This window comes from Hibiscus syriacus, unplaced genomic scaffold, assembly GCF_006381635.1.
Source record: "Hibiscus syriacus cultivar Baekdansim isolate YM2019G1 unplaced genomic scaffold, ASM638163v2 tig00109945_pilon, whole genome shotgun sequence".
NCBI classification, from domain to species: Eukaryota; Viridiplantae; Streptophyta; class Magnoliopsida; order Malvales; family Malvaceae; genus Hibiscus; species Hibiscus syriacus.
In genome coordinates, this window is record NW_024062535.1 from 3,795,026 (window position 1) to 3,815,679 (window position 20,654).

The 20,654-nt window shown below is 32.5% G+C and overlaps 1 protein-coding gene across 1 annotated transcript; it reads left to right on the forward strand.

The window, feature by feature from the left end:
• The first annotated feature begins 1,197 nt into the window (after positions 1–1,197).
• On the forward strand, positions 1,198–2,193 carry LOC120210930 (uncharacterized mitochondrial protein AtMg00810-like). The gene has a single exon (XM_039209570.1). It carries the CDS (start codon positions 1,198–1,200, stop codon positions 2,191–2,193), a length of 996 nt encoding a protein of 331 aa, XP_039065501.1.
• Positions 2,194–20,654: the final 18,461 nt, after the last annotated feature.

The window sequence follows — 20,654 nt, forward strand, 5'->3', positions numbered from 1 at the left end:
ATTCAGATGTCTTTGTTATGTTACTATCCCTAACAATCATGACAAATTCTCCTTTAGATCAATCCCTTATATTTTTATGTGGTATTCCTTGGTTCAAAAAGGTTATGTTCTTTTCAACTTGAGTTCGAAGTCCTTTTTTGTTAATAGGGATGTGGTATTTCATGAATCTATATTTCCTTTTCAGTTTCCAAAAAAAAATCTCCATTGTTTCCTATTTCAACCCTGCCTAGTGACCTTGATCGAGAATTTTTGCATATTCCAGTTATGACATCAAATGACTCACGTCATGAGCAGTTACCTGTGCATGAGAATTTACCCGTACATGAATTTACAAATGAACTCAGAACTAGAAATAATGACCATATAGATTTTGGTCCAGCATGTCCAGTTTTTGACAATTTATGTCCTTCATCCTCTCGGTTATCGAGTCAGCCAATTGTACCCAGCTCTTCTCTTTTGAGGTGTTTTACTCTGGTCACTAAACCACCTTCCTGGTTATCTAATTTTGTCCGTCCTCCGCAATCCTCTTCTACTTCACTACAAGCAGGTACGACTTCATCCTTCAATCATACCTCCTCATTTCCTTTATCTTTACCACCTTTTGCTGCTTCTTCCTTATCTTTAGTTGAACCTAAAACCTATCATGAGGCAGCCTGTGATGAATGTTGGGTAGAAGCTATGCAACATGAAATTCATGCTCTAGAGACAAATGGTACTTGGGCAGTGGTTGATCTACCACCAAATAAATAACCCATTGGTTGCAAATGGGTATATCGGATCAAGTACAACTCTGATGGTTCGTTTGAAAGGCTCAAAGCCCGATTAGTTGCTAAGGGTTATAGCCAATGTGAAGGTATTGACTTTCATGATACTTTTTCACCTGTGGCAAAACAAGTTACTGTTCGTACTGTCATTGCCATGGTTGCTATGTTCGGTTGGGAGCTCTATCAAATGGATGTTTTCAACGCCTTCCTACAAGGGGATCTTCATGAAGAAGTCTACATGACACTGCCAGATGGTTTTCGCAACCAGGGGGAGTTTAGAGTATGCAGGTTGCTCAAGTCACTATATGGCTTGAAACAGGCATCTCGACAATGGAATTTAAAATTGACGGAGGCTCTTACTGCAGGTGGTTATGTGCAGAGTCTTTACGATTACTCGCTGTTCACAAAATAAGAAGATGAAAAGTTGGTAATAATGTTGATCTATGTGGATGATCTTTTGATCACTGGCAAAAATAGTGGAATGATAGAAGAATTAAAGACCATCATGCACGGGAATTTTAAGATAAAAGATTTGGGGCAGCTCAAGTATTTCTTATGCATTGAAGTTGTACGAAATACAGAAGGAATTATTCTAAGCCAACGAAAATATGCCTTGGAACTCATTTTAGATTCCGGTTTGGGGAATGCATGTAGTGTTTCTACTCCTCTTGAACAGAATCAAAAACTCACATCATCTGAATATGACATGCACATTGAGCATCGATCTGATGAGCTCTTAGAAGATACTGGAATGTATCAAAGGCTAATTGGAAGGCTTCTTTACTTAACACATACTCGCCCAAACATAATGTATGATGTTCAGCTTTTAAGTCAGTTCATGCAAACTCCAAAGAAAGTCCATTATGAAGCAGCTATGCGTGTTGTGAGGTATATACGAAAAAGTCTAGGTGAGGGTATTCTGTTTTCAAACAAAAGTAGACCTAACTTGGTAGCATTTTGTGATTCTGACTGGGCTGCTTGTCCAATGTCAAGACGTTCTGTTACTGGCTATTGCGTTAAGTTGGGAGATTCTCTCATTTGCTGGAAGTCTAAGAAGCAGAATACCATCTCACGATCATCAGCTGAGGCTGAATACAGGTGTATGGCATCTACAGTAGAGGAATTAGTTTGGTTGAGGGGATTAACTAAGGAACTGGGAATTGAGCACCACGAGCCAACAACGTTGTATTGTGATAACCAGGCTGCACTCCACATTGCAGCAAATCCAGTCTACCATGAGAGAACAAAGCATATAGAAATCGATTGTCACTTTGTGCGTGATCAGATACAAAAGGGAGTTGTTTGCACCAAACATGTCTCAACTAAAGAACAACAAGCTGATATCTTTACAAAAGGCTTAGGAACAAACCAACATGAGCGTTTAAAGATCAAGTTGGGAATGAAAGACGAGAGTCATTCTCCAACTTGAGGGGGAGTGTTAAGAAGTTAGTTAGCAAGATTAGTTAGGAAGTTAGCTAAGTTGTTATAAGCAGTTTAGTTGTTAACCAAAGTGTATAAATACAACAATAACTTGTACATAGAGTGTATGCAATAAAACAAGTATTACTCAATACTGCTCTCTTTTATTTTCTTTGCTAAAAGAGATGTTAACAGTATTTTATGGTCTAACGGAATGACCTTTGATAAATGATTTTTAGAATAAAACTCAATTAAATCAAAGTGTTTTTTTAATATTGCGTGAATCTATGCTTATCAAAATGTTGTTGAGTGATTTGATATGTGAGCATGCCTGTTTGATATGTAAATTTGTGGATTGTGCAACCTTGCTTGAAGACTTCACATTATCCTACAATAATGTCATCGTTGAATGCTGCTACTCTGAGGTAATTACAACTCTTAACTCTCATAATTCGTATAGTTCAGAATTTAGCTTAAATTTAAACAATTGTGTGAATTTGTTTTATAGTTTCATTTTTTTTAAATGCTAATGAAACTGCTTGACACTCTAGAGGATAATTTTGTTATATTCAAATTATATTACCTTTATTATTTGTCGTGTTCACTGAAAATAGGTTGAACCAAAGAAAACTAAAATTAAAAACAAAACAATAAAATGAAGACCTCGCCAATAAAATGAAAAAAAAGTGTTTATTTAATTCATATTCAAGAATATGAAGTCTTACTGTGGATAGATCAACCTAAACAAAATAAATTTTTGTAACAAAGAAATCAAATTTCAGGGGAAAAGTTGGTAGGCTAATTTATGTCATCAAATGGTCCCAGTTCAGCACTGTTGGCCGTGGCGCCATTTCTGTTGTTACTACTTTCACCATCATAAAATCCAAAGGGTCCAACTAAGTGGTAGGGGAACCACTTCTCACTGGTCCCGATGGGTGACGTCCTGGCCCCATTTCATGGCTGAAATAGCCACATTCTGTCATATTTGTATCAGCCATAAGGGTACTGAAAGTTTCAAATGAGGGAAGCCCCGACCCCTGGTCAACAGCAGCAACACTTGAAGAGCCACCAAAAGAAAAATGATGTCTTTGCGGCACCCGTTCTACAGCAGCGCTTGAGGAGCTGCCACCAAAAGGATGTGTTGGTGTCACAAGTTCTGTAGTTGTTCTTGAGAAGCCTCTACCAAAAGGATGTTTTGGTGACACTTTCTACAGCAGTACTTGAGGAGCCACTAACAAAAGGATGCATTAACGACACTTGTCTACAGCAGCACTTAGGGTTGTCGGTAATTGAGGGTCCTGGTAGCCCCAAGTCAACAGCAACAATACTTGAGTTGCCACCATTTGAAGGACCTAGCAATCTGAACTGAGGTACAACACTTGAGCTACCAGGTGCAATATATGGGCTATAAAGACTTAAACCGATATCACTTTGTACGCTGCTTCTACCTGCACCTCTAAAATTATTGGTGTTCATAAAGCTTTGAAACCAATCGCGACAGGACAAAAGCTCGACTGCTTCCCTCTTATTATCTCTAACTCTTGCACTAGACGAACCAATTTCATAATTTGCAATTGCAGCAGGTCCTTGGGATGGTGGTGGTTGTAAAGGAACATCTCCCTCAGAGGGCCCAATTGATGAGTATGAAACTTTTTCATAATATTCAATATGTTTCCTTATATTTTAACCTTTCTTCCCCAAACCAAATCAATGCATCTAATTCGTTCAAGTTAAAGCCATCTATCATCTTGCCTTGATACATTTGATGCATGAACTGTCCCAGCTCTGCTTCGTTGTTACTTATTGAGTTTCATAAGATGATCTTGTACCTTAGAATGCTTCTCTATCATGTGGTTCTCCGTGTTCATCATTTTCTTCACACGTTGTAGCTCTGGAACAAGATGAAACTTTTCAATCAATCGTTTCACCTCATCAGGCGAAGGCCTCACCATTGGCTCTTGTTCCCCCAGGCTATATAAGAGAAGATAAGCTTCTATACCACATAGAGTGGTCAGCTCCTTGACCTTTTTTACTAACCCATGCCTTCGTGTCTTGAGGCTAGCTCGACGGGAAGTATTGTTGGTAATCCATGTGAGCTTAATCTTCTTTTTTGTCATTGCTATTTCTTTGTAGACCTATATATTTTTAATTGATAGGAAAGGAATAGTCTGTCTTGCACTTAAAACTATTTTCAGCAAAGGGTGAAATAGAGATTAGGGTTGCTTGAAAAGAATGGTCAATGATTCATTTATATAGTGAGCATGGTGACACAATCCATTGATGCCCATAGGAACGCATATCCATTATAGGTAAATAAAAAATAAATGTTGGTTGGTTGGATAATCCAATTTTCTTTTTATTATAGCAAGTAATTTACCATTACTATAGTAATAAATCTGTACTAGATTTAACACAATTGTGTGCTGGTTGGTTGGATATTCCAATTTATTACTTGTTATGAAAAGTAATTCACAATTATTATAGTAATAATTGCTTATTATGGCAAGTAATTCACAATTATTATAGTAATAAATCTGTACTAGATTTAACATAATTTTGTATTTTGAATGTTTTTGAATTTGTCCTATTCTTTAACCATTAAACAACTATTTCATTTATGATGATGATTTATTTGTCTAATTTTAAAAAAATAAGAAAAATAGACTGATATCTTGTGAAGACAAGATTTTATTATATCCGAAAAAATAAGTATAATTAAGTAGATGGAATTTAATTTCAATCTTATTAGTTTGTTTAATTTGTTAGTAAAAAATGAAATATCAATCATATGACCAAATAAATGTGTCATTCACAGTAAACATTATTATACATCACGTGTTCAACTATATAAACTAATAAACATTTAAAAAATAGGGCTAATCATATTGATGTACTTTAATTTCAACAAAAGAAAATTTTCATTGTTTTTATTACATATATTTCAATTCAATGGATTTGGATTATTTTTTTGAAAATAATATATTTCAATTCAAGTTTTTGGGAAGTGCAGTTTGAAGGTGATCGTTTAGCCATGCGTTTAGTAGTCAATCCTAAATTTCTTTATCGTGGTCCCTACTTTGGTTCTTCTGGTTAGCTCGTGTAGTGCTTCGAGTCTTGTAGACTTTTACACTATTGCTATTCAGATTAAGATTCTTGTTCTTTCCTTTTACTCAAGCTTATTGTCTAGTTTGGCTGTGTGACTGGGGTCGTTTTCTCTGTTGTTCTTTACTGTTTAGTTAGGAGAATGTACTCTTTTCCTCTATTAAGATTAGGGAAGTTTTTAACCAGATACATTCCTTTAACTTTTCTTTGTTTCTCTCTAATAAATCATTATTTTTTGAGAAAAAAAAAGATAATTTATTAGACAATTTGTAAGTAAATGCTCTTTAAGCATATTAGTAAGATGAAGAATTCTAATTCATGTTGTAACAGCACAAATTCTAGCCTAGTAGTTTCGGGTTTACTCGAGAGGTATGTAAACCTTGTGGAATTCGTATTTAAAGTCGTTGGATTGTATGTGGGCTTATTTTGTAGTGAATTGTCCTATTTGATAATAAAAGGGGGATTTTTGCTTAGTGGAAAGATGAGGAGGGAACAATAGTGTATTTTCCGGTTTTAAAAACATGTGGGCCTTTATATCTCCTTTATCTTCTTCTCTTCATTCATTCCTTCTCATTTTCATTTCTTTCATTCTCCTCTCCAAGTGCCATAGCTAAGGGTAAGTTCTTTGAGCATTTTCATGCCTCTTTTAAGCTACAATTCGTCCCCCAACTTTCGAGCAACTTTATTTTGATTATCAATGCTTGGTGATTCATGTTTGGCTAAAGAAAAGGAGAAATCAACCAAGTCTTAAACAAAAGTGTCCGTAAGCAAGGAGTTTCATTTCGGGTTTCTAACAGCATGTAGTGTATTTCTAATTCCTTGTGGTATTAAGGCTTTCATAAGCATGAAGATTTGTTAAGATTTGAGAATTTGAGCATTTTAAGATTTATGCTTGATTCATGCCATGAATAACCTTTTTGATGTAAAACATGTGTTTTTATGATACTTTATGACCCTAAGTTGTTTCCCTAAGCTTTAACACGTGATGAGGAACTAAACTAAGACATTCGGAATGAATTTTAGGTGTTTCACGAGCTTAAACAAGACATTTATGGGTTCCAGTATCGATAATAGATTAATCGATACTTGATAAAATGGGATGATTTTTGAGCATTTTATAAGGGGAGTATAATAACTACAACAAACTTATCAATTTGTGACGAAATTTCTATATGACATTATTTTTAGCTTCATTCCTCATCACATGGGAAGTAATGATACTGGAAATGTAATGATATCTTTTAGTAGTCTCTATTGTTCCTTCTTTGTTGATGTTATTTGGGGATCTACGAATTTATATTGAGTTTCATAGAGATGATGATTTTGGCCCAATGATGGATAACTCATTTTTTTGGATTGTTCTGTTTTCGGTTCATCTTTGGCTTTTGCAGATAACCTCTCTCTCTCTCTCTCTCTCTCTCTCCCACATGCAATGTATTAATTTACCAATATATATACACCATATATACATTTCTTTGGTGGGCTGGTGATGTGTGAAAAGCTATTGATGAATGTGTTAGCAGATGAACTGTACATGATCTTGACATAGCTATGAGATCTAAGGGCCTTTTTAGTTGTACTTTCAGTCTTAGAAGTTAGATTTCTAAATTCATAGGATGTAGTAGAACTCTGTGGTGTTTATTTTTTTAATTATGATTTCAAATATTCAACAAATTAGCATAATATGGCAATATATGAATGTGTAATTTTCTATTAATGTATAAGAGAAAAATAAGTATTTTATTGGTTTATTAAAGACTAATGCTATCTTGATTTGAGTGCAAGTTTGAAAGCTTTCTGATTTTACCCTGATCTTCATTAGTTCGTTTATCATTTATGTAATCTATTGATAGTGGAAGTTAATTAATTAATGTTTTAAATCATGTTTTTTAATAACTCAATTTATTCTCTACATTCTCGTAGTGCTAAATTTCTTTTATGGGTTTTCAATTTGATAACCCCTTCTTTCTTTGTTTTCCAGTGTTTAAAATGGAGATGACATGAAGCTTGGGTTGGAGGCATAGGGCCGTGGTGGTAGCTTGGATTCGGACAAACCCTTATTATAATCTGTAAACAGTTGTGTACTTTATCGTAATTTAGAAATTGTTTTATATTTTATTGTAATCTAAAAATAGTTTTGCACGTTGTTGTATTTTAAAAATAGTTGTATACCTTATTGTAATTTAATAAAAGTTTTGTATTTTATTGTAATTTATAAATACTTTTGTCTTTTGATGTAAATTCTAAAAAGATTTGCCCTTTATTATAAATTCTAAAAAGATTTGTCATTTATTGTAATTTTTAAAATGTTTTACCCTTCTTTTGTAAATTTTAAAAGTTCACCTTTTTATTGTAATTAATATTTTTTTATTTTTAATAAATTAATTATGATGTTATTTTTTGTCATTAATATAATAAATTATTATATTATTAGTGACAATAAAAATAACTAATGATGAAATTTTATATTATTTGATGACTAATTAATTGTTATTGAATTCAAATTATAAGATGACGTTAATGTTACTATATATTCAATAATAGGTGACGAAAAATGTATACATCATCATATTTGACATTTAGTGACACATCTAGCGTGACGTTTGACGTGACATCAATTTTCACGACACATAATATAAATTGTGACGCAAATGTATGTTTTAATGATAATATTTTAGATGTCACAAATAAACAAATTTATTATAGACTACAACCTTGATATCGATATTGAGGGTAACAATATCGATACTGGGAGGAATTTTGAAAAAAACAATTGTTGTTTTTGGTACCGATACTCAAAGGGGTATTGATACATGACCTAGGAGTATCAATAATACATATAGGGTATCGATACTTCTTATTTCTAACGGTTGAATTTTACTTTTTTAAGACCAATCTGAGTTAAGAGTGACCTGATATGGTGGGTGTAATACCCCAAATATCGGGTCAGTGACTAAAGTGTAAGAATTCAAAATTTAGCCATTTGATTTTGATAAACTGAAATGTTCAAGGATTGATTTGGAATTTTTGTTTGGAATATATTATCAAAGATTACAGGATGGAAGGGAAAAATGGTCTTTTAGCATGAAAAGAATTTAAAATTCATTTTATATGTTATATAACATGTGTGGAAATGAAGGAAGGGAAAATAAAAGCATATAACACTGTCTCTTCATATTTTCTTCTTCCTTTCCACCGTGAACTTCATTCCTAAAGTGAGTAAATTTGAAGTTGGTTGTTTCTTCCATTTTTAATTTGGTTTTGATATAGGTGGTATAGAAGCTTAAGAAAGCTTAAAGATGATTAGAAGCTATGGGATTGATAAGTCAATGGTGATTTGGTAAAATGGGTTTTTAAGGGAGTTGTTGAAAATTGATTAGTATTTGGATTTTAAAGATATATTTAACTTGTCAAATGTCTAAATAAGTTGTTTGAGGTATTAGAAAGGATTGGGAAATTTTTGGATGTTACAGGGAATTTAATTGATGTAAGTTGATTACGATAAGTGTTATTGAGTTTAATGGCATGAATGGAGTTAGAGGTATGAAATTTAGGTAATTTTTGGGCAAAATACGAAATGAAATAAGTGAATTATAGGCAAGGGTATCAGTACTGGAAGAACAATATCGATACTATATCGGATGAACATAATCGATACTGAAGGGATAGTATCATACTGGGGGTATCGATACCAATAGTATGGTACTGATACTGTAATTGAAAATGAAATTCCAGAATGCTAATTGGGTATCGATACTGATGTAGGTATCAGTACCATAGAAGGGAAGTATCGGTACTGGTGTAGAGTACCGATACTGTTCAACCTGAAATTGTGAATTAGGTGTTTTATTTAGTTTATGTAAAAGTTGATTGGTTAATAATTATTGGAACTCCGATATTAATTTTGGTCATGTTAATGTGTAGATTTTGATCAAAAGCAAGTATCGAACGAATCAATGTAGAAAAGATATTGAGCGAAAGTGAAAAGGGTTTTGCTTAGGGCTTAAGTGAGGCAAATGTGAGTACATACTACTTTAATGTATTAATGCAAGGGAAGAAGACTTTTGATGAGTCAACTTCCTATGATTTTGAATGAAAATAGAATTTTGAATAGTTATTTATGTTAAATTTTATGGTTTTACTTAAATCGTATTTCAAAAGCATTGTTTTGATTTCGTTACTATGAGTATATGTGTTCGATATGAATAAATGATCATTTGAATAATGCTACGTGAAATACTTATATGGTTAAAGCCCAATGTATGTGTTATGAGAATTAGAGGTGTAATTGGCATGTCGAGGGTTCTACGCGGTCCTTTGGCACAATTCTATGTGGTCCTTCGGGACAATTCTAAATGGTCTTTCGGGACAAATCTATGTGGCACATCGATGCATATTCTATGTGGCACTTCGGTGCAAATTCTACATGGCAGTTTCGACTGCAATTACAGTGCACAACCTCAAAGTACTTACATACTTTGAGTTCTCAGTGATATACGTTGGGCTATTCAAACAAGTTAATAGGAATTGAACAGTGCATAACAGAATATGTTATTTATATGAAATGTATCTTGTTTTACGTATTCAATGTTTTTCCTGAAATGTTTAAGTAAATTTTTTAATGTTTTATTATGCTCATTTATGCCTCACTAAGTTAAAGACTTAGTGTGTGAGTGTTTTTCACACATAGGTTCAGAGAAGTCAACAGAGTACAGCTAAGTCAGGATAACTTACCATTGAAGAAGATCGGACCATACTGATTTGAACACTAAGTGATTTTTTTATTTTGAAATTTTGTTGGCATGTACAAAAAATGTTTAAATCGCAAATGCTCTAATATGTTTTCTAACTATACTAATTAAGGTTTATGTAAATATATTAAATATTTTTTTTCAGTGTCTAATATTAATTTTTATTTTTAACTTGTGTTAATGAGGGCTTCGCCACTAAAATTAAAGGTAAAAAGTCAAAATTTTAGTTGGATTTTTCAAAGTGTCAAAGGATTGAAAAGTAATGTTACACCTCATATTCGTATCCAGATTGGGTACGGGTCGGGGTGGGACATTTGTCGGTATCATAGCTAAGGTTTAACCGATTTTAGGCTCAAAACAAAGTAATTTATGTTTTAAAAGGTGTACATGCCAATGAAATATAAAAAATCTCTGATATGTTATTGTAATGAGTATGTTGTGTTTGCTAATATAGTTAAGTGATTATATTTTAATAGATGTTGGATTACGAGGTCTCCCGAAGTGAAGTGGGAGATGGAGGTAATGAGGGTAGTAGAAATTCACCTGCCCCAGCTAAGCAAGGTGAAAAACATGCGCCTCAAGGAGTGCCTGGGCAAGATCAGGGAGTATTTTACGGACGTTGAAGCGATTCTTAAGCGTTTCCAACCGTCTATTTCCCCGGTTCCTAAGATGAATGTTGCTAAATAGCTAAAAAGTTTAGGAGCACCCGAGTTTAAGGGTGAATCCGATGAATGTTGGATTAGAATTGATTTCAAAATATAAGGTGATGGTTAAATGTTTTAGGGCCACAAAGGCAAGTATAAAAGCATATAAGTCACTATCAAGGATTTAGAATAATTTCGGTTACATATTAGGTATTTTAGTTATTAAGCCCTAATAGACTGTTAAATGGTTGTGTTAGTGTTGTGTGACCTTTAGGCCCTTAGATATGCATGTGTAATTGCATCAGTCCAATACATCAGTTGTCCTTAAAGCTTGGCTTGATGCTACGTGATACCAAGCTAAAGCTTCAGGTGAGTGAAAATTATCGATGCTATGTGACACAGGTTCCCCTCTATGATCTACTTAATGCTATGTGATACCGATACTCCTTTCCGAAAGTCTAGTATCTAATGTTATGTGAGACCATATACTAACAGAGTGACACATTCAAATAATGCACAACAGTGTCAGTGTCACATTAAGATAATGCACAAAAGTGTTAGCGTCGTATTCAGATAATGCACATCAGTGTGTCCTGTCCCATTTAGAGAATGAACAGTAGTTACATTCATTGTGGTTAGAGACCCATTAAAGGTGTAATCATGACGAGGCCATAAAAGATTATTAAGGGAAGCATGAGACTCATACTTTAGTGATAGAACAATTGAACCTTAAGTAGGTATCATTTGATTATGATGATGCATGTACCTATTACTTAGTAACATGTCTTTAGCATGCTTGTGTTTATTAGACTCATAATGCTTATATTGATTAGAGATTATATTCTTGGGCTTTGTAAGCTCAACGTTCATATATTTTTCGTTCGCAAGTTATTAGCTTGATCAATTCGAGGAGCATCGTCGTAACAGATTTTAAGCATCTCTTCCAGAGTATTGTACTATAGATTTAGTGAGCACATGTATTCATAGGACCCTTATTATTGTATTCAAATTTATAACTATGAGTTTATATTAATTTGGTTTTAAACAATATGTTATAGAGCTTTGATTTTAAAAAAGTGTTTTTATATCTACCATATAAGTCTATTTTGGTGGCATTTAGTATGTTTTGAAATGAAAATGAACAAGTTTTAAAAATCAAGGGTTTCCTTGGTAGCCAGGTATGGCACTGTAGGTCCAATCGGGTTTAGGCTGTTACATTTAGTGATATTAGTGTGTCACGTTGAGTCAATCCTAGGACCCAGTGATCAGTTATAGTAAGCTGTCAATGAATACATGCTCCTAGGTACTCAAAATACTTGTATAAGTCTGGATTCATGATTGTGCTTCCTTTCTCTGTCTATGTCGTAGAAATTTGTGATGGTCGATACTTCCAAGAGTAGTCTCGAGGATAGGATAGAGAGTCGATCCTCTTATCCCAATTACGACAGCGATGAGTTCCTACATAAGGTAGAGGATCATGGGGTCTCGTTAGGTATGAGAGTTGTATTGGCAACCTTCTTTAAAGATTTGATCTTCACTCTTAAAGAGATTGTGGATCCGTTTGCAAGTTATTAGCTTGAGAAGTTCGATAAATACTATCATAAGTTTGTATTATTTTGGTTTTAAACAATGTGTCACGGAGCTCCAATTTTATAAAATTGTTTCTATAATTGTCATATATGTCTATTTTGGTACCATTCATTATGTTTTGAAATGAAAATAAAGAAGTTTTGAAATCAGGGTTGCGTTGGCTATCCAATGTGGCACTTTAGGCCCAATCGGGTTTATAGTGTAACACGCGTATATTAAATGGAATTAATATAATAATACATAAAATATTAATTTTTTAATTTCTTTCCAAATGAACAATTGTAATTACTATTTAATATTAATATTTTCACTCAACATTTTTTCTAAAAATAAATTTAGCTCTTTAGTCAACCCTACCAAAAATAAACAAATTAGTATGATGTTGTCAAAATTAATATAAACAACTTCAACTCAAGTCAAAATTGTTTCCTCGAGGAGACAATCCTTCTCAAGTGCTTAAGAGGATCAATGATAATGCATATCAAATAGACCTCCCAAGTGATTATAATGTTATTGCAACCTTTAATGTGGTTGACTTATTTCCCTATGATGCAGGTGATAAGTTGATGACAAATCGCTTTAAAGAGGGAGGGACTGATATGATCACCAATGACAAGGACCCTGAGGAATTCCCTAGTGGACTCATTACACGTGCAAGGGTAAGGAAATTCCAAAAAGCCATGGAAAGCTTATTTTGTCAAGGTTGGGACATGAAGAAAGGAACCACCAAGTTTAAGGGAGGACTACCATCATTTATTTTGTGCATGAATTTGCATGAGTATTAATAGTTTTGCATATCATAAATTTGCATGAATAAATAAGAATATTATTTCATTCAAAGCATGTACTTCATTTAGCAAGTAGTCCATTAAAGCATGTAGTTCCTTTAAGCAAGCTACTTCATTTAAGTATGCTAGTTCATTCAATAAATTTAGATCACTTATTAAGCTAGTTTATTCATTTAAATTGGTTCATTAATTAAACTAGCTCCTTTGAAGTTTCCATGACATGTTTATTTCTATTTTTATTCAAGCTTGAATTTGTGACACCTTTGTTTCAAGGTGCATGGTTGATTTACGATGCGCTTGAACCAATGAGAGACTTTTCGAATTCTACAAGGGAGACAAACATTCAAGTTCCTCTTTATCACCTATTTTGGAGGCCATTATTATTCTACATGGAGACGCACAATGAAGGTATTCTTTATTCATACCATAATGGAATTAAGCAAGGATAAATTACATGAAGATTGGCATAAAATCAAGGGCAACTCTATTTTGGATGTAGAGGATGTCTACACACATTCAATGGTGTCTCCATTCATCATACACTCCTTAATATGAAAGAAAGCCTTAGAAGTGTAATTCTTTTGTCCCTTTGGACTCATAAGAGTACTCTTCATTTCCAACCTATGAACACTATAAATAGACACCATTTCTTCATTGTAAACACACATCTTTAACATATATAAAACCTTTGTGAGTGCTTTCTATATAGTTCTCTAATAACTTTATCAACTTCAAGTTTGTTATTGTGGCTATTAATTTTATTTCATTGTTTTATATCGTTGGTTCCTAGTTCTTTATAACTAGAGGGTCACGGTCCATCCCCTACAACTTCTATCCATTCCACTTTATTATATTATTGGTACCTAGTTCTATATAAATAGTGGGTCACAATCCATTTACTTGTTTACTCTTGAACCTCCTGTTTGGTCACTTGCTTCAAACCCTCGATTACAAACATCTTATACATAGACTATATTTATTCACCTTCATGAGTAAGGAGTAACATCAATCGAAACTTACAAACACTAGATCAGTAACAATGACATCCTAGTGGTATGTATACACTTTTTGACGTAAAACAAGCTCAATTTTGCCCTATAATTGGTTCAACCTATAACTCTGATACCAATAAATATAACACCCCTTTCCCGTATCTGACCTCAAACACGAGTAAGAGATTTCACAAAAATTTACAAATAATCTATACCTGAAAACTGATAAAATTTTATTTCTTTAGAAGCCAGACAAGTATAAAATCAAAAAGTAATATTTAAAAATATTATAGACTCTTTCTATACATATACATGCCAACTACTAATTTAAAATAACATTAGGATGTCATTACTGTTACCAGTAAACAATTATTGGTGATTAATGCTAAGCTCAGCTCCTTACTCTTATCTTTTACCTAAGCGTGAAAATCATCACACACTAAGTATAAATTTAGTGAGGCAATCAATAGAAATATTCAAGGAAATGCAACAAATAAACATAAATAAATAATATTACCCATTGCATTACGATCACTTTACCTGTATTTCAACCATGTTTTTATATATTAACATGATTTTAATCATATATAAGATTCTTACCAATATACTTGTCATTTATTCCATAAGCTCATAAGCTTATTCACATGTATATCAATTATTAACTAATAAACCATAGCCCAATTTAAACCTTGAGGACCTTGGGTATTTGAGTCAAATATATGCACCGTAGTGCTATGACACATAAGGTCATGCTCACCACCTGTACTAAGTGTCTTGGGTATACACTCTAGTATTATGATACATAAGATCATGCCCACCACCTGTACTAAGTGTCTTGGGTATACACTCTAGTACTATGACACATAAGGTCATGCCCACCACCTGTACTAACTGTCTTGGGTATACACTCTAGTGCTAATCTGGATATGCAGCCTTCTTGTTAGACTCTATGGCATGCTTACTATACCCTGTCCCCCAATGACTTACTTGGGCATACACTCTATTTTAATTCCTTCCATTGCAAAGTATATTAATATAATTTAACATTGGGCAGTTCATACCCGAAATAACATCCATGGCAATACATCATATATATATATTTAGTGGTCAATGCATTTTATATTCAACCTTTGACATATTTAGAATATATCAAATATATGATAAATGGCATAAGTATCATGCCAATATAAATAAGATAGACTTATCACAAGTCTTCCTAATGATGTATAAACATCCATGTATATTAATAATATGCATTCATTGCACTCTATTTTGAAACTTTATATACAAGTCAAAATATAAGCCTCACTAAGCATTAAGCTTGATTCGTTGCTTTCACTATGCTTCTACTATGAACTTTATCACAATTTCATATTCTGACAGTTTGCACTACCTCAAAACAAATATTATTTTGTATTAATCTAAACACTTAAAAGTTATTCAGTTTATTCCAATGGAAACTAGACTCGAATACGAATATAACCATATAAGGTAATTCTTCTAGTTCAATTTATTGTGCATTTTAAATCTGACTTACAGAAGCTATTTTGAGCAAAATTTGTTGTCATGTTTTCTAACCTATCCTTGATTAAAAATTAATATCTTTTTGTATACTCCTTAATATCAGTATCCATTTTTTAAACAAAACTATACTGATATACAAATCTAACGGTATAAAAATCATCCTTCAATCATTTTTTAGAATTTATGGTGATTTTCTAAACTTACTGTTTAGACCACAGATTCTAGGTAGATTTCCCTATCTTGCACATTTAGCTTATTCACTAATTCGATTAGCTTACCATATGAACATATATGCATGAATCAGAAAGACACACAACATTAGGAATCACTTCTTACCATAGTAACTTCGTCATTGGCTCACCGTAAGCCAATGTTTGCTCGATAACATATGTACAAATTAAATATGCACTCCCTGGTGTCCTTAGATTGAAACCTTCATTAGAATTTCCCATTTCATCCTTAAGCTTCTCCTTAGCTTTAATATCGTTTGATCTTGACTTTCAAACACTCAATCTAAATGAACACCATTTACAAAACCTATACAATTCAAACCACATGTTAGAATCTTACTAACATAGACACACATTAGAAAATAAATTCCTAAAAATCTTTCGATGCTCATTCGATACTAATTTCATGTCACAACATAAATGTTGAATTTAACACTTCAAGTTGATCATTCAAGTTCCTTTGCATTCAAATTTATGTAAATTTCACATAACATTTTCGTTTAAGTTCTCAATCTTACAATATTTATGATTTGATCATCAACTTTTACCAACTTTACAATATGGCCCAATTTCACTTTCTAACTTCAATTTCAACACTCAAAACATTAATTTCCAACATATTACAACAATTATTAAACACATTGATCCCATAATTTTTTAATAGGTCCCCCAACTTTCAAAAAATAAAAAATGGTATTTATAACTTTTTAAGGTTTATAGAATCCATCCTACATCATTTCCAACCTTACATAATTTTTCTCATCTTTCAATGCTATGGTCAAATGATAGGGGTAGGGTTTCACTAGTTTCCAATTTGATTAAAGTATGAAATAAAACTCTATTCAACATTTTAAAACCTCTACAACTAAAACCCTAACTTGATTTAGCCAAATCACCAATTTCCCCAAAACTTATGCTTTGACCGAAACAAATAACAACATTTCTAGGTTATTTTAAATGTCAATCAATGTTGAAAATGATTTTACAACATCAATAACCTCAAAATCCATCATCAATCCATAAAATCCTAACATGTTCATAAACCCTAAAAATTTGGGATCTAGGTACTCAAGAAAGATTAACATGCAATAATGGTACCAAATGATAGAGCCATTCGAATAGAACAATTTTTTATTTCATGCTTTAATCCAAAAACCAAAGGAAATTGCTCAAAAATGAAAAATATAAAATTTCTCTTACTTAAGGTTTATGGTTCATGCCCAAAGAGGGAGAACATGAGCTTGGTCTCATGAATTTCTAGTTAATATCTAGTTAATTTCAAGTTAATTTATCTTTTATTAAGCTTAAATGAATTTAAAATTCATTTAATTGAGAAATAACAATTACACCCTTATTGAAACTTGATAGTTACCTCCATACCAAGCCATATGTTACTTATCATCCTTCCAAAGTCAAAGATGAACAAATTATTATGCCCTTTACAATTTTACCCATGCACTTTTCCAAAAAATTCAATCTTGACATTTTCATCCAACGGTCCAAATTGAACATGGAAATAAATTCTCAAATCCAATGATCCACATTATTTTCCATCATTTTAAAATGCGGAAATAATATTTCTAAGTTTAATTTAATATCCTTTAAATTTTCTCAAATTTCTATTCGATTTGATTTACCGAATTTTTATCGGACTTTAACACTTTATAACTTTTAACACAAATTTTGGATCCACAATCTTATTCCGACTAAAATGTCATTATTGGGGTGAACTAATCATTTATGTGGTCAAAACACCTAACTTTTTAAAATTACCCCTTTACTCCCTAAACTTTTCTAAACCTTATACTTTGGCCACTAAACTTTCAAATTTTACTTGTTGGTAACTAACCAAAATTTGGGGTATTATAATTCTTCCCCCTTAAGAAAATTCTTGCCCGATTTTTCAGTACGCATATGATGTAAATAGATGAGGATATTGCTTTCTCATATCTGGTTTTCTTTTCCAATTAGTTTTCCAACTTTTGATCTCTCTAACGAACTTTAATAAGATCTGATTTCATAAGTCAAATTCTGACTAAATATTAATATCCTATGATGTGATAACCTGAGAAATATCTGATCGATAATTTAAGAAACACTTATTACCACTTTAACAGAAAATATATTTTCTTTTCAAATCTGAAAAAGACTTTTTGATCAACAAGTATTTTGAGATTATCTTAAATAATTTGTATATGTTATAAAGTTCATTGTAACTCATTCCTTTTCTCATGTAACTCGTTCTTATTCCCACTAAAGAATGGAAATCAATTACAATAATCTAGAAGACACTTGATGCTCTATTTTAACCTACTGACATATCATACATTTAGAAACAAACTCGGTGATAGCTCTTTTCACTCCTGCCAATCATATAAACACGTTCCTCGATAATATAAGCATCCATCATACTTAACTTCAAGGCTTTTGGTTTCAACTTTTTTCATCTTTGACAAGCATTTTTCGTCTTTTCTTTAAAAATCTTTTACTCGATCTAACATCATAGGTTTAACTTCAATTCCATAATTAAATCACCATCTTTATTTATAGACAACCAGGTATTCAAAACTCTTAGAATAGAAATGTCTTCTGGCTTTATTGTATCAACCACCACATTAGACTTTCGTGATTGTAGTCGATAAGCACATCATCATTTTGTAAGGAAATCAATCCACTTCCTTTACTCTTAGTCCTTCTAGTTAACACATACTTTTGACTTTTAAGATTAGTATATATATAGTGTCACTCACCATATAGATAGTGGTGTTATATCAATGAAGTAAACATAATTGTTGCCAACTCGAGATCATGAGTCGGATAATTTTTTCATGCTTCTTTAGTTGCTTTACAGCATAAGCCCTAATTTTTCCTCCTATATGAGTACGCATCCCAACCCATTATGAGACACATCAATATAAATCACACAATCTTTTCCATATTATAATTACCTTGATCCTAGGGCTTATGTCATAATTCCTTTTTAACATCTTGAAGTTTTCTTGGCACTTATCAATCCAAATGCATAGCGCGTCTTTTCTCACTAGCTTGGTTAGAGGAAAACAATCATTGAAAAGTTCCTCACAAACATTTTATAGTAAACAACAAGTCCCAAGAAACTTTGAAATTTCAAAAACAATTCTTTGGAATTTATCACTCGACTATGGCTCATGCTTCCTTGAGATATATTCTTATCCCCTTAGCTGAGATCGCATGGCCAAGGAATACAATCTAAGACAACCAACATTTAGACTTTTTTAACTTAGCATACAACTTTTCTCCCAAGAAATTGGAAGAGTTGTACAAAGATTTGATCGTGTTCTTCTTTGGTCTTATAGTAGATCAAAATATCATAATGAACACTACCACCAATTAATCTAAGTATAACTGAAATAATTAATTTATCAAATCTATAAATTTCACTTGAATATTCGTCAAACTAAACATTATCACAAACTCGTAGTGTCTATACTAAATTATAAAATTTGTCTTAGTAAAATCTTCTTCCTTATCTTTAACTAATAATATCCAGATAAGATATCAATCTTAGAGAATATCAATGCAGCTTATAACTGATGAAAAGATCATTAATTCTCAGAATAAGATAGTTATTCTTCACTGTTATCTTATTTTGACTAATGATAATCCATGCATAATTGTATAGACTCGTCTTCCTTTTTCACAATAACATTATTGTGTCTCAGATGACACGCTTAGTCTTATAAATCGTCGATCTTAACAACTCTAATAACTATACCTTTAAGTCTTCAAGCTCAGTCAGATCCAATCAATACGAGATAATAGAAATTAACGCAGTACCCAGTAGCACCCCTATATTACTTTATTATTATAAATCTCAATCTGGAAGTAGTCTGGGTAACTTTTGCTGAGAGACATTTGGATACTCTCAAAAAATTAGAATATCCTCCAACTTAACTATGAAAGTTTGAGTTTCCAACTCATTTACTAAGAAGGCTTGACAACCCTATTGCAATAACATTGTAACAGTTATTGTTAAAATCACATTAGGCAACCGGTTTACTCTTTTTCCCTACCACTAATATCTTTAAACTTTTCGAATTCTTCAAAATCAATCCTTTCAGCGATAATTCATTATGGCATGGTAGTGGGTAATCGTTCATTCTAAAAATCACCTTCGAAACGTGATTCTATCAAGTCCATTTAAACTCAACACTTTTAATCTTTAACAGATAGCTATTGTATACAAATAATATTCACCCTCGCAATCTAGCCTAAAGGGTTAGTCGAACATATGTCACTTTGTATCAGTTCTATCATAATGTTCCATTCTTTAATCCATACTATACTTATGCATGAACAAGGGTTCCCTTAATCTTACATTAGCACTTCCTATTGTGCCGATGCGTCATCATTATTAGAGTAAATAGGAGAATTGTGGTTAACTACATTACTATCACTACTTGTTTACTCTTGAACCTCCTACTTGGTCACTTGCTTCAAGCCCTCAATAACACACATCTTATACATACACTATATTTATTCACCTTCATGAGTAATAAGCGATATCAGTTAAACCTTACAAACACCATATCAGTAATGATGACATCCTAGTGGCATGTATATACTTTTTGACATAAAACAAACTTGGTTTAGTCCTAGAATCGACTAAACTTGCAGCTCTGATACCAATAAATCCAACCTCCCTTTCTTGTATCCAACCTCGAACACGAGTAAGAGATGTCACAAAATATTTACAGACAATCTACAATTGAAAACTAGTAAAATTTTGTTTCTTTAGAAATCAAACAATTTAACATAAATAATTTAATCACATAAAATCAAAAAGTAATATTTTAAAAAATTACAGAATT

Bases quoted from the DNA above. Each gene is read 5' to 3' on its own strand.
- LOC120210930 (XM_039209570.1), top strand. From the start codon at position 1,198: ATGTTGATCTATGTGGATGATCTTTTGATCACTGGCAAAAATAGTGGA.